This window comes from Paramormyrops kingsleyae, chromosome 3 (genome assembly GCF_048594095.1).
Source record: "Paramormyrops kingsleyae isolate MSU_618 chromosome 3, PKINGS_0.4, whole genome shotgun sequence".
Lineage (NCBI taxonomy): Eukaryota > Metazoa > Chordata > Actinopteri > Osteoglossiformes > Mormyridae > Paramormyrops > Paramormyrops kingsleyae.
In genome coordinates, this window is record NC_132799.1 from 8,840,269 (window position 1) to 8,855,715 (window position 15,447).

The 15,447-nt window shown below is 42.7% G+C and overlaps 1 protein-coding gene and 1 long non-coding RNA gene across 6 annotated transcripts; one reads left to right on the forward strand and one right to left on the reverse strand.

Annotated features, from left to right (window-relative positions):
* Positions 1-2: 2 nt before the first annotated feature.
* On the reverse strand, positions 3-4,699 carry LOC111858677 (uncharacterized). 2 transcript variants are annotated; one of them, XR_011989464.1, is made up of 4 exons: positions 4,589-4,699; positions 2,430-4,443; positions 790-1,656; positions 3-683 (listed from the first exon to the last, which is right to left on the reverse strand). It is a non-coding gene; the product is annotated as an uncharacterized lncRNA (long non-coding RNA). The 2 variants fall into 2 exon arrangements; XR_002841644.2 differs by having other exon boundaries at positions 790-4,443.
* Positions 4,700-6,128: 1,429 nt separating this feature from the next.
* LOC111858660 (WW domain binding protein 1-like) lies at positions 6,129-13,530 on the forward strand. Of its 4 annotated transcripts, none has more exons than XM_023840605.2 (4): positions 6,129-6,306; positions 10,461-10,563; positions 10,891-11,052; positions 11,433-13,530. In XM_023840605.2, exons 1-4 carry the CDS (start codon positions 6,238-6,240, stop codon positions 11,903-11,905), a joined length of 807 nt encoding a protein of 268 aa, XP_023696373.2. In that variant the 5' UTR covers positions 6,129-6,237; the 3' UTR covers positions 11,906-13,530. The 4 variants fall into 4 exon arrangements, with proteins under 4 accessions (XP_023696373.2, XP_023696382.2, XP_023696391.2 ...); XM_023840614.2 differs by lacking the exon at positions 6,129-6,306 and adding an exon at positions 9,298-9,442; XM_023840623.2 differs by lacking the exon at positions 6,129-6,306 and adding an exon at positions 9,331-9,527.
* The last annotated feature ends 1,917 nt before the right edge of the window (positions 13,531-15,447 follow it).

Here is a 15,447-nt window from a genome sequence, read left to right on the forward strand (position 1 = left end):
AGTTGAACACAATCAAGCATTTATTGATTTTTCATATAATGAGAAAATATAATACATTCCCATAGATTTGAAATATATTGTATATAATAAAAACAGCATCATGAGACAGATTTATTAGGGGTTAGGGAACTACTGGAAAAGTTTGCTGTACTCATTGAATAATCATCAGGTGCCATGTGCGCAGTGATACAAATCATTAGCAGTGTTCATTGTGTCAGATGGTAAATGCCTGTACTGCTTTGTTAGAAGTGAAACTTATCTAACACTCATCAAAGACTCAAGCTCAAAAGTAACTGCAAGTACTAATTAGTAATCTGTAGAACACTCATGATCAATTCTGTCACACGTTGTCCTACAGTAGCTGGAGCATAATGGAGAATGTGGTGTGTATTGGGGTGGATGCGTATAGAGGAGATGGAGCTGCCCATCCAGGCCATTCTCCACCACCCAGAGGTGTCCAGTTCCAACCAGGATGCAACTAACCGCACTCCCACCCCCGTGTTCACACAGCCTGGTCACCCCGTGGTGTCCCGTTTGACCTCTGTGGTAAAACACGGCGAGCTGGTGACATATCAGTGGGACGTTCTCTATTGTGCATGACCCGGCAGACTTTGAAATCTATATCCAGAGGAATGTTGGATGATTGCTCCACTTTCCGAGGGGGTGAAGACTCTTAACTGTCACTGCAAGGAAAACACAACCGTCATCTGGCCTTAAAGTGGAATCTCGCAGAGCTTCTTGTTTTCTTTTCTTTGTTGGAGTGAATTAAGACAAAACAGAGCGAGTCACCTCAAAGTGCAGCCCGGGTTTACTCTGAGTGTCCTTTATGTGCTGCAAGTGAGTCATGACGTGGACGGGGAGTGAGGAGCTTTCCCCCGACGAGGTCAGCGTTGGCACGACAACTGCAGTGCCCGTCCTCGCCTCCGGGGCACCGGCTACGCAGAAGCCGTCTGTTGTCATGACAGTTCACCGCTAGTCCCCGCTCCTGCTCCCTAAACTGGATGCTGGGCACCCTGCCACAGTGGAAACCTACAGAAAAGTGGCCTTGTGCCCAAGGGAAGAGCCTACACAGTGAAGGAAACGCTCCCCACAGCGGCGCTGCCCGGAACGCCCTTCGCGGCCGGCGGCACTGAAGGCTGAGCCAGCCCTAGCGTGCAGCTGAGCGTGCTCGTTCTGGCCCAGTGTATTACAAGCCGTCCCGACACCTGTGAAAACCACATTAAATCATCCCCGGTACTGTTAACGGAGCCGGTGAGCAGGTGGGTAAAGAAAACAATTAAACAAGCTTGCTTAAAAAGCTGGGGGGGGGACATGGTGAAAGAGGATAGGGCTGCCAGTGTCAAACCGAGGTCAGTGCTACAGTGTCGCCCTTGTGTCCGTGCAGCATGTAGGATGCAGTGTTACAGTAAAAAATACTGCTTCTTAATTGCTGTTTTGTGGTGTTTTGACTGCCTAAGAGTTGGGAAAGGGTGCGATCGCAGTGTGGGACAAGAGTGTAGTGGACGAATCGAGCGAGCCTGGGTTTGTGGGTGGCCTGATGTAACTCACACCTGTGACATCCTGACATGGGCGTGGTATCCTGAGCACAGGAGGCAGGTGAACAAGTGAGTCAACAAGCTCTTCCGGAGATCGGGGGGGGGGGGGCAGCCGCAGCATCTTCAGAAGACAATGAACATGCCATAATGCACCTCTTATTTACAATGATTACATTCTTTAATCTATTCTCTTACTGGGTTTGCTGCAAAGCTCATAGTATTTAGCCTGGTGCAGATAAATGCGTAAATGTACGTTTTGTGTACTATGCCCCACATGGTCACCATGAAATATCATTTCTGCAGGGCCACGGTGCAATTTCGGATGAAGTAATGATACAGTAATATGCAAAACTAGAAAAAGCATCTGCGCATCATTCACACCTCGGACAATCAGTCACATCCAACACACACACAATAAAAAGCATTTGGAATAAATATTTGTTTTCACTTGTCCATGCTGATGTAACACTAGGGCTGCTTGACGAGTTTAACCCTTGCATTTAGCAACAGCATAAAAAAAAAAAAAACTTTGAGTATTATTAGGTTCAGTAGATAAGTAGGTAAAAGAACCTGCAGCATGTACAGGTGGGATGTTAATCTTCAAGAAATTGTGGCCAAGTACATGCTTAAGTCAAGGAGATCACTATGTGTAAGGAACAATGTGAAATGTGAACTGGTAATATATGAAGAAAATGCACTGCTTGTGTTGTATGTAGATGCTGAATGACAGCGTGAATGTAATTTCAACCCCTGAGCAGGTCGTCAATGCAATGCTGCGAGTGGCACCTTCCGGAAGGGTCTGTTTCTCGATTCCCCCCACCCCCTCCATTTTACACCTCCTTGCTTGCAAAGAAATACACCGGCAATAAAGTTCAGAGTAAAACATGAACTTACTGGGAACTGGCCTCTGTTATGTTTTGCCAGTTTCATTGGGTGTTAATGGAATCTTGGACCTTTCCCTTGGTCACATAACCCCTGCAGGTGACCCCTGTTTCTTACTAACAGAGGTCTTGTCTGGGCTGTGTTCGTATCAGGTGTCACGGTGCTAATTACTGAAGGAGAAATACTTCCTTCGATGCCTTTCCCTCGCCAAGCGTAGAAATATGCCGATCTCTATCAATCTTACACCAACACTGCCACCTATCGGAGCAGAGAGGTGTTACATACTAGACAGCAAGTAACACGATACCGTATGTAAAATGTTAATAAACATTACGGAATAATTATGGCACTATCGGTTATAGAAACAGCATTAAAAATTATGTTTTAAGGAAATACGAATATATTGAATGCAGATTTATTCGAATTACTATTGCTTTTTTTTGTTTGCATCTCAGTAAAATCTGGCATATTTAACTATTTTTAATTTTACGATTGTGCCTCGGGAGACGTATTTTTGTTTTGTCTTGCATCTTGTCCACTATGCAGTTTCCTAGTGCTTTAACCAAAGAATTTCTTTTGTGTAGAACTAAACGAGGACATTTCAATGACTCTTTGTTAGAAGCCAAGGAGATCTAGGCCGAACTAGCAATTGTATAAAAAGCTGAGTTCGGTGCAGTGAATGAATGCAGCCACTGTGGGAAAGACATGAGGCATTTCCAGCAAGTTCTTCATTGAGATTTTAAAAAAATATATAAAATAATTTAAAAAAAACTTTGAAGGAAAATCTTGCGGCGGCAGACTTTGACCTTTTTAATCACCATTTATAGTGTGGGTGGATTCATTCCATAACTGAACAGGAAATCTGAAATTTCCAGTCACCTGATACAAGAGGGTAGAAGTACACAGAACTGATCAGTGTGCATGGTGACCACAGTAGTCTGTATGTTACTGTATGTTACTGTATGTAACTGCATGTTACTGTATGTAACTGCATGTTACTGTATGTAACTGCATGTTACTCTACCGCCACAGCAAACCAGACGAAATCCACACACATAATTAAGAATTAAAACCCCCAACTCAGGAGGTGTAAAGCAACAGTTCTACCCACCTGCTTAGTAGTTTTCCCCTTTAGAAGAGTATATAGTATTTGTATATTTTTAAGTTATAATTAGCTGCAATTTACTGCTCATATTACAAAGGGTGGAGGAGGAGATGAAATCCATCTGAACCTTTACAATGCATGATTGATTATTATGGTAACACTTTACTTGACAGGGCACTAATACGTAGTAATAACTCAGTTACTACTGAAGTACAAATTATGAACAAACCATGAACAAATATAGTTGCTGCTTCAGATAAAAGATGCATCATGATTCATTAATGATGAGCAGACATGAGATCAGTATGTAATTAAGACTTTGTTTGTAGTTAATTAATACATAAGTAATCATATAATACTATATTATCCCCCTTTACGTAAAGTGTTACTGTACATAGATATTTTCATCATGCATTTTTAAGATCAATAAATCATCCTCAACTTGAAACTTGGTTCAGAAGGAATTTACATTGGCACATTACCGGCCTAGATGTGACAGCGGCAAGCATGAGCAGGAGCCATAATTGCGGAAAGTGATGTGAGTGCAGCTGATATACGTGACATCAAACAGGAAGCTTCGCTCATGCTGGGAAGCAGCTGGTCTGCTTCACCCAGTCAGCAGTAACCACAACCCGATAACCCATGCTGCCCTGTCAGTCACTGGGCGCGGTGGTGGTGGCAGGAATTCCCACAGCATCTCTGTCTGGCGTACACGCAAGAGCCCACCGTGGCATGCTCAGGCATGTATAACATTCTTACCCACACGCACAAAGCAGCCGTAGACACCCAACCTTGCAAAATAAGGTCCGCTTAGCCGACTGGAGTGTAGACACCTGATTGTCACTCCATAGAGCGGGCGACTAATCCTATTGTTCTCTCTATAGGATTACAGTTCCATATCTCTCCCTCCCTTTGGGCTTGCTGGAGAGAGAAAGCAGATTAGGGGGATTAAGCCGTGTCCTCCTCCCATGGCGAGGCAGGACTCTGGATGCTGGTGAGCAGAAGTTGTTCCTGCACCACCGGATCCCACCCCTGGTGAGTTAGTGAAAGCAATCACATTCCTTACCAGGTCGCATTGGAGCTCCGTTTGACATCACCGTTTTCCGAAATACCTGGAGATGAGAAATGGATATAGCGAAGCCGTCATTAGTTTTATTCTGCGCATGACTAACTTCAGTGTTTACGACATTACCCAACATTCCATTCACTGGGCCTTCCAAAGCCTCCTTCCTGTAATCTGTCACAGTAGCATTCATCTGTCTGGCCATACCACATTTTTAAATGGAAAGTCACTATGTAAACATGAGTCTTATGACTTCCTATAACATGCAGAGGACAGATATGTGTATTACTGTTATAGATATATCACAAAAAGAATGATTATGGTCTGGATATTGGTTAGAAAACCAGTTTGACTACAAAGCTTTGATTATTTCTGATTAGGCAAACTAAAGAAATGAAACTTGTTTGCTTTGACTTTTTGATGTGTATGTAGTACTGAAACCTCTATGTGTGACTAACCTAAAATATTACAGAAATCAGATGTTTAAAAACAAAACAGATTTTAGTAACTTCTGGTACTTCCACCGATACACAGAAATGTCTTTCGAATCTTGAGAGAAAACTGTTTCAGGAAAGTCCTACAAAAACTGAAAATCTGGGTATGTCCAGTTGTGAGGAAAACAAAGATCTGAATAATTTACAGTCAAAGGGCTTGTTATCAAAAATGTTTCTAATTTTGTTTAGCAGTTAATCTCATTATGTACAATTTTTCATGGCATTGTCAGAGTGTCTGAATGCTGATGCACTATTTGGCTATAAGAATACATGTATATAGATTTTCTTTTTTTGCTGCTTCATCTTCATAAATGTTTATATAGAACTGACCCCCACGAACTTGCACATGACAAGTGGGTATAGAAAATGGATGGATGGATGATATATTTAAATCATATTCAGAGATTGGTTCGATTTTGTTGCCTATGACAGTATTTGACTCCCCATGATAACCTGACCCATACATTTCATGTTAGAAGTTTTGTGGTATGATATACAGCGTGATGCAGATCCATTGGATCACTGTATTGACTCTTGTGATATTTTGTTTAATTAGTTTAATTCGGTGACAATACAGTATACAATTGTTCACACTTTAATTTTATGTCGCAATTATATTTTAACCATTGCAGTTTGTAAATGAAAGTGTAAGATGGTCAGCTCAGGCATTAAGAGTAAATAAACTGAACGCAAGTATTAATGTGGAACTAAATAATCTAAATTAGGAAGTTTAAATCAGCCATCTTCGTAAGTGTTCACATCATCATTTGACAAGAATTAAATTTTATATTGCGTTTTCCAGCGAGGCAGAGAAACCACACACGCACCCTGTCCCTTTAAAACTTATTATCACCTGATTTCTGCGCAAATAGCAAGACTTTTAAAGTCACGTCCTGCAGAGCGAGGCTGCCCGTAACTGGGTGGTGACGGCCACGTATGTGACAGCGCAGCCGGTCAATCGAAATCACGCATAAGGGCAGAGTGGGAGGAGCTTCTTCAAATCGACCAATTCCTAAGTCACATTGGGGCGGTGCATGTCCCACTTTTAAAAAGTCAGTGGACTTATCCAAAGAAACGGTAGAGAGTACTTGAACGTATGTTCCTGTGCTCGATACCATTTGCTAATTTACCGGAAAGAAGGAAATAGGCTGTCTGAAAATGAGATTTATTTTATTTTACTTCGCCGGGCCCATTATCCCCGTAGCAACAGAAACAGTAGCCAAAGAGGTGAGAGACGGGTAGTTTTTAAACAACGATCTTCACGTTTATCCGGCTTTTCGCTGTTGCCTGGTAACTTAACCTTCTCCTCGGTGTGATATAGTTATCTGTGGTGTACAGTCGTGAATTTTATTTGCCGTTAAAATTCGTCTCGTGAGAAAACCCGCGAAGTCAACGAGCGTCAGGGAAGCCGTGCTTATTTTGTATTATTTGTTAAGAAGTGAACAGAGCTTGTTAAGTAAAGTCAGTTTGTCAGTATCTGTTAAGTAGTAAGACAGACAGAGCCGCACAGAAACAAAGGAGCAGGTCCGAGCAAAAACAGTTTTGAGTTACATTGAGTTACACTCAAGTTAACTCAACTTTATAGCGTATTAGTGTAAGTCTAATCGACATTAGATCAAAATGCGACGGCGGTCATTTTGGTTTTCAGTACACAAGCAGACCTTCCTTCTAATGTGTATTCACCAAACTGAAATTAAGCCAAGCTATTTACATGGCACAGACACTTGGAAGGGCGTGTAAGTAGGAAATAGATCGAGTCACGACAGAAGGTGCAAACTAGACCTCCGGTTAAAAGTTGTTTGCAGTGTATCATTGCCGGTGTTACACAGTTGATGGTCTTAGGTCCAAACTGTACACTGTTTACCAGTCTGATGTGTCAGTGGACGTGGAGCAGAGTCACACGCTTACACAAGTGCTGTAACACCATAGCTCAGAGGTGGGGTTCCGTGCGCTGCCAGGCGAGCAGATGTGTGGCGCTGCCCGAATTTGTGGAGCCGAACGTCTAAAAACGAAAAGTGATTTCAGCCTGGATGGACGCTTGTTGTTCTGCTCGCTCTCACGCCCCACATGCAGTTAAATACTTTCCGGAGCATGAAGGTTACTGCTTATCAGATATACAGAGTGTAGATCTCCGTGCTTTCGCTCTTAAGAATCTAAGAAAAAGTTTTTTATATAACATATTTCTAAATATACGTGTACTGGAAACATATATTCTAATATACAAAGTGTATATATAATTTGTTAATGTATTCATATATTATGGCACAGCATGTATTCTTTGCACATTTAATTATTACCCCAGCTGTTTTAAAAGTTAATGTTTGTATTTTTAATTATAAGTAGCATGTGGATCGTTACATTTGAATGTGGTTGTAAATCAGCTCTCCAAGCGGTAACAAGGTTGACGGCACCTTCAGGGTATTGGCAGACATTGGTTGTCTGAAATAGCGACTGCAGCTGGTTTATGGTCGCGATTTGGAAGGGTACTGCACCTGACTTGGTGTTTTTTTTTATGAGTCAAGTGTACAAGGTGTACGTTTTTGGCCTCCACAGTTGTGGAGGCAAAATGCTAATCCCCTTTTTATGGGAGGTTAGCGGACATATCAGTGGGTTCGATTTCAGCCCCGGGTGGTATTTCTCAGCCCAGTTTGCTGACACTCTTCATCTGTATTTAATCAACACCACCTGAAATATTGCATTCAAATAGCTGGCACTCAGATGTAGTCCATGAAGATGTTGAATGGCTGACTGGCAGAACTGGCCACTTGGGTAAGCAGGGTCTTTTCAACATCTTGTCATTAAAACTGATTAGGTTTTTAATAGTGCCTTAAGTTACTATGTCCTGCTACAGTAACCCTAACCAGCCATAGATTCTAATAAGAGACTGATTGTTCCCCAAGCCTCTTCTCTTTCTCTTTTTTTGCATCAATGGAGTCGTCACTCTAAGTGATTTTATTGCTCGTTCTTGGAGCCTGACCAGGATGTTTATGTGAGAACATACACGAGGGTTAGATAACTGGTGTGGCAAAAATAAAACCGGAGGCATTAAAATACATTTTATTACTTTCTGATGGACACCTGAGATCCTGGGTAATGCAACATAGTGACGAATGATTATTCCATTGATGCAAATGGGGATTGATGGTTCAGCAAAAAAAGCATTTCCATCTGACTCCTGAGGAACAGAAATCTAAGCTGTAGGATTCCTGTTCTTCGTAGACAGGGTGTCCTGCACTAGCCCCAGTCTCAACTTCTACGTGTGTGACTAAAGTTATCTTTTGAAATACACTGATCACATAAGTTGCAAATTGGTCACAAAACGTAAGGTAGCTTTAAAACTGGTTTTTCTAGAATACTTTCAGCCCGAAAAACAGGAGTCAAAGGAAAATGTATGTAGCTTCTATTTTCTAATACTTTAGTTCTTAACGAGGCTTATTCCGTGCTGGTCCTTCAGAGTATTTTTTTTCTTGGTATAATTAAATGCATTGCCAAAAACAAGGTGCTTTCTGGGTCTCCAAAACTCCTGATTTCTGGACTATTGAGTTCTGCTGAGTTAAAAACAAAAAAAAAGCTTTCACACACAAAACAGAAGTTTAACAAGCATGGCTCTCAAAACTCTCACTCAGCTGAACATGCATGTATTTAACATGCATAAACATCAATGAACATGCACAATCGCAAGGATCCCACCGAGCTCTTAAGAAGAAACTGTCCAGATCCGCATGACACAAACACTTGGGCTAAGCAGCCCAGTGCAGATCAGGAGTATTCCCGGAGAAGAATACTGCTGTAATATATTCTCCTCCTATAGTTAGTTACTTCATGACTGTATGGAGTAGCCATTTTGCAGTTTCACCATATCGCTCTTCAGGATGTGGCCCATACATCCGCTATGGTGTCATGTATGCATTGCTTGATGTATTTATATATATTTATTTATACACGTGTATATTTTTATAGCTGATAGATGCAGGTCTGTGTGTTCAGTAGTAAGGAGATGGGCATCAACAGAAGAATGTGTTCAGTAAAAGAAGCGAAAAATAACACTGTAATATGGTAGTTGGAAGTTTTTTGTCTTTAACTCAAGTAGTGTCTTATGAGTCTAGAGTGAATGAAAGTTTTAGCCATTGTGCCAAACATAGTGGTTGATTAGATTTGGGGGTGGGCGTGTGTGTGTGTTTTGGGGGTTGGGCTTATGTTGCCCCATTTGCCCATGTTCTTTGGCACAGTGTTCAGGGAGACCTATCTCTCCGCATGGCCCCGCCTCCTCAGCTGGAAAAGCCCCTGGAACAGGCTGCCCTAGCAGATCTCCAAAGGAGCACGAAGCAGCATCATCATGCCCCTTTTTCAGGGATTGCAGGAGGTAACTGGGAACCTGCAGATGATTAACTGAACTTTTGTTCCATAACGAAGGTGCTCATTGGCTCTTAGGAGTGGGAATGATAAGGGTAGGGTAGTCGGTGTTCATTCCGTTCATTTTTTCACACAGCTGGCATATCTGTGCATCGTGCTCTGACTGCTTAGTTTTGCTGGATGTGAGTAGATTAATGTTTTGAGCAGAACGTGTCCGCTTTTCTCAGGCTGCCAGGTTTGCTTGGGTAGCCCCAGAGAACAGCATGTTGGTATCGTATTTCGGGTGTGGCGGAGAAGCCAGTGGCATACTGTGGCTGGGACGGGGCAGACAAAAGCCCGGCAGCATTTACAGACCCTTGGAAAACATTTTTGAGCTACAGGAAACAGCGGCAGATGAGCAGAACGATAACATTGAGGATCTGACCCAGTGTGAGGATCTGAGTACTGACTGCTGGCTTAAGTTGCCTGTGTGTGTCAGTAAACATGTGCTGGTGAACTTGAGAGAGAATTAATACTTTGGCTGATGATCCTATATGACAATAGAAAATGAATATTAATATTGATTTTTTAATGTTTAGAACTTACTGGCTGTAAAAACCCTGTGTAAACCCCACTGTAAATGATATTTAAAAGAAAGCCTTATATCTAAAAATGTCCAATAGTGAATAATCAGATTTTTTTTTCTCTAAAGACTATGGTGCATTGCAGAGTGTCTTGGTAATGATAGGACATTGTTCTTGATTTAAGTAATTAAATTGATTTAATCATTTTCCACTTCTACAGATAACGGTCATGTTACCTGCAGTTAACTTTACACATTTCATACGGGTGAAAATTCTACACATGGGCTCACACGCGCAGCTTAGTCGGTGATACTCGTGGCACGTGCTGTCTCGCACGGGACATGTACGCTTACACGCGGGGCACATGACTTCATGTCCTCCGTGTCGGGTTTCTCGAGCAACTGGTGCGGTTTCGCGAGGACGTGACCATGATAATGTAAATTGTACCGTGCCTCTCCCTTCCAGAGCAAGCTGATCTGCTATGACCAGAAGAACCAGAGCTACACCTGTGAATCGGGCCACTGCTGCGGAGAGTCCGAATGCTGCGGCCACTACTATCAGCTTTGGTGTAAGTCATTCCCCCCAATTCCTGCCCAACTGTTATTTACCGCTAACCTGTTTCTTAAATCCACCTCCAGCATGCTTATAAACCTCACCCCTATAGTACCAGCTGCACTATTTCTGTACCCTATCTACTCCACATAAAATGGTAAGTGCCATTGTAGATAAGCTGGCTGAAGAAGACTGGCATAGATTGTTGTTGGCGAATGGATGATTCTGCTGGTTGGTTCCAATGGGAAGCAGAGCTCATAAAGGGGTAGAGATGATTGGTTATTGGTTTGGTCTGTGTGGCTGTAATTGGCTGGGACCAACCCCGGTGGATGTGGTTTGCCAGGGTTCTGGCTGGTGTGGACCCTCATCATCACCCTGAGCTGCTGCTGCATCTGCCACCACCGCCGGGCCAAACTCCGCCTCCAGCAGCAGCAACGGCAGCATGAAATCAACCTCATCGCCTACAGGGAGGCCCACAACCACTCGTCTCTGCCTTTCTACTTCAGTGAGTGCGCTGTCCAACAGACTTCCTTCTTTCACTCCCAGCTTTTGAATTGTCAGCACTTGATAGTCACTTGACTTGATAGTCAACTTGAATCAAGTTGACTGGTTTTCCAAGATCAGTCAAGTCGAAAGGGTAAATTATCCATCTGTCTGTCCAGTAAAAGTTTGTTGTTTGGGGGGCTGGAACCTCTTTCAGCCAAATTTCAGTTATCTAAAAGCTCATGTTATTCAGTGATGAATTAATTAGGTTAATTGGGTACCAGAGAGGGGGCCTTTTTAAGGAGAGCTGTTGGTGTGTGTATGTAGGTATATGTTGTATGATTGCAGGAGCATTTGATGTGTACATATACCTGTCAGCTACTTTCTCACTTTCCTTCACAGGGTTATTGCCCAGCTACCTTCTCCCTGCCTATGACGAGGTGGTTAGCCACCCCCCGACACCGCCCCCCCCGTACAGCATCAGGCCGCCCAGCCAGATGGCCCCCCTGGACCCTTTCGTCCCCGAGCGGACGGACGAGCTCCAGCCACTGAGCAGCCCCAGGCCCCATGAGTGTGAGCCCGCCCCTCCGGACGCCCACGAGGACGAGGCGTCCCAGCAGCTTCGGGAGGGCAAGGAGCAGACCCCAGGACGGCACCGGCGCTTCACGGGAGACTCGGGAATCGAGGTGTGTGTTTGCAGCCACGGGCAGGGCGGCGACCCGCTGGAGCCGCTGGACTTCTGCGACGGCTGCATTGCGGACAGCCCCGGGAACGAGGAGCCGGGCATGGAGCCCAGGGCCCCTGGGTACCTCCTACACACCATCAGTGAGCAGGAGGGACACAGCCAAGCCAGTAGCCCTGGCCCTCAGAGCTGAGGTGGATGAAGAAGACAGCATTGTTTTTATTTCCTGTGTGTGTGTGTGTGCGTGTGTGCGTGTGTGCGCGCGCGTGCGTCAATAGTGAGGTACATTCTGACTCATGAGCAGGATCCCGCAAAGCCTTCTCCCACAACAGGGCTTTCCAATAGCCAATGGGAATGCACGATCAGCTAGCAGCAGCAGACTGGCTGCCAGAGGTGACGCAGCTGTAAGTTGCCACTAGGGGGCCCCCTGTGGTTCACGGCCGGTGCTAGACCTGTTTCTGGCACGGTCCCGGGTCAGGTTAAAAAGGCCACTTGCACTGGTGCTCTGAACAACATGTCTGGTTCATTAGGTAATGGCTTAACACCCATTTAAGATTTCTCAGATATGTGTATTTATTCATTATTAGCATTCTAAAGGGAAATGTAGGTTCATCTACAGACATTGTGGATTTTAATTTTCATCACATTTTGCAGTCTGGTGTGTCTGACAGTTCTTATAACCATGAGTGATATTAAGCTATTTCTTACTTCATGTGGCTACTTTTAACCAAGTGAATGAATAGACAGAAAATAAGCACTCAATCACAAAGATTTTTCTACTTGTGGTTTATATAAGCAAAACATCTACATCTATGGTCTTCGATGTGCAATTATTTTAGTTTTGAATGGAGTTCGTATGTACGTCTGATTTGCTTTTTTTGCTGTTCTACACTAGGCTTTAAGAGGTTGAAACCAGTTGTAGCGTTAAATTGGTCGCTCGTGTGGTTGTTCTGACCATGAGCAGTCGGCTCCAGTGAGGGAAACGCGGAAGAGCTCTCAGGTACAGGTGACACAGTCCCACAGATGGACCCTTTAAGGTGGTGATACACACAGCAACAACACAGTTGCCAACCAGGGGTGACAAAGGAAAGCTCATCTGGATCTGGATGATCACAAAAAGTTGCCCATCTGTGATCAAAGTTTTTCAAGTAGAAAAATGTTGCCTAAAATCAATGGGATAGAGCCCAAGCAACTTTACTCAAAACGTTGCCCTGTGTTTCATCACCCTTACTGGTCTAGTCTGACTCTTTGATGAGCTTTAACTACTTGGGGTTGTAGCTGAGCTATTGAAAGCTTATAGAGGGATTGTCATCTGCATTTTTGTTCAGTAGATATTAGTTCAAAATGTACCATAAGTGACTATGATTGTCTTAAATCCAAATCTGTCTGATGAGCTAGTTGTAAAAATGTTTATCAACCATCTGGTTTTGCCTTAAAACTAAGAACTGGTTTATGTTATAAAGAATCTCTCTTTTGTTATATAATATGCCACATTGTTCCAGGGCATCAAACCAAAAATACTGTAAATTCAGTTACTGTAAGTTGTGCATCCCTTTTGTTAATGTGACCAAATGTCTCTGGGCTTCCTGTTTTATATTGGAATGTGTTTTTTATGTAGAACGGCTACAGCTGAATGCTGAATGAAGTGCCAGAGCGAGCCGAAGCTGGCAGCTGCCTTTCTTTCCTCCTCTGGCTGTGCGCTCAGCTATATTTTACTCTGATTTCTCATAGCATTTTGCACAGTGCAATTTACCAGCATTATTTGTAGCATTTTGTAAGATGTGATTAATGTGGAGAAAATAAAAAGCCACATTGTAATGCCTTTTCTGTTTCTTTTAATTTAAATAAGATAAGCACATTAGTATTATATGTAAAGAGCTGTCAGTGAAAGGCAGCTGTGGAACTGCTTTTAGCAGAACGACGTGTTGGTATTAATGTACAATGCGCATATTGGCCTGTAGAGGGCATCAGAATGCAAACCAACACGACTTCGTATGTTTCCCACGTTAATCCTTAGGGATGGCCTCGCATTAGGCCTAGGTTGTTTTCTTCTTCACCACAGTTACCCCCTTCAGTTTCAAAATGATAAAAAAATATTTCTCAGAATGCTGTTCAACGATATGTTTCACTGCAGCGGTTTTGTATAATTAAGAATCATTTACCGTGAATTGGACCATCCTGTGGAAATTGATGAAGTTAAAAAGTCAGTCAAAAAGGAGTTTGCGTGCATGGTTTTCTCGTGGACTCTCCACTTTCGTCGGGCGGTATAAAAAGGGTGCTTCCTGTCTTGTGTCCTGTGCGGTCTGCGATGGGCAGTAGCCACCCCCAAGGACTTCAGTATGAATAAGGACGTTCTTCATAGTTCGTAATCACAGTTTGCAGATTTACAATCAGGAAATCAATATCAAAGATCATTTATATTTCCCTATCACTGGTTACACTTCAATGCTCGGTGTTCACTATGCTCTGGTGCCTAAACGCAACATTCACGACTCACCTTAGAAACACTTTCATCAGTTAAACGCTTTATCGCTTCTACTGCATGCTGCGAACACGTAACTAAAGGGGGGCTGACAAGAGGTATACCCCTAAATGGGATGCCAGTCACAAACGCACTCACTGAATCCTAGAGTTATGCCTAATCTAGAGACATCACTTAGTTTAATTGCATGTTTTAGACTGCAAATTCGTGTGAAACATGCACACTCCACCAGCACAGCAGAGGTGAGATTCGAACAGATAATCCTGAAGGTGTGAGGTATCTGTTCTAGTCACTATATCGCCGTTAATTTAAGCATATAAACCTAAATTTTATTCGGTATCAATCGATTAATTCATTTTTAGTATAGAAACGTTGAGGTAATCGAATATTTTGATTGATAACGCTATGCAGAAAAATATCAATCCGACACATTGGTCACAAAGTCGCTTTCAATCGTGTAGTTTCTATTCGACAACAAAGCAAATGCGGGTTCACATTTGCTCAGATTTAAATAAAGATAATACCTGTACCGAGAAATGCTACTGGTCCAATGACGCTATTAGACAATTTAACCTTATAGGCTAATTACAGTAGCCATGTACAGTAGTCTTTATTCGCATCACGTGAGTGTTTTATTAGTGGTGAATTACCTACCTGACAACCATCCGTATTTGATTAGTTGTGTCATAAACAATTAATGCCGTGTCTTCAACTTTCAGCAATCTGAACAGTACAGTGACATATTAAGAAAAAATTGGTATTGAAAATGTCTGCATTTGATGTTTATGCCCAAAATGTATTTTACGTTTAAATAGGCTATTTAATGTCAAATATATTAGAATCACACAGCAACCCTACTAGTTAAACTGTATTATATATGTATGAATGGATATATTAACATTATTAGCTTCCTCAGGTGCAGGCTGAGGCTTTAGCTATTTGTATGAAGGATTTGCATGTTCTCCCCTGTTTGCAGCTTCTGGTCGGCTGTCTGATGTAAATCGCTGACTCCAAACTGGCCTTCGCATGTGAAGGTACTGGAAGAGGTGCGTGTAGGTACCCAGTGAAAGGATGACATCTGCTCTAAGGACTGTATCATATCCTAACGCCTAGGGTTTATTAAAATTCATAACTCAAACAGAATATTTTTTAGTGAGGAGGTACTTTGAGATTTGATGAGTCTTGTTAGCTATAGTTAAGAGATCACTGTGCACTTTCGATTCCTGCTTGATTAAGTCCATTCTGAGCAATAA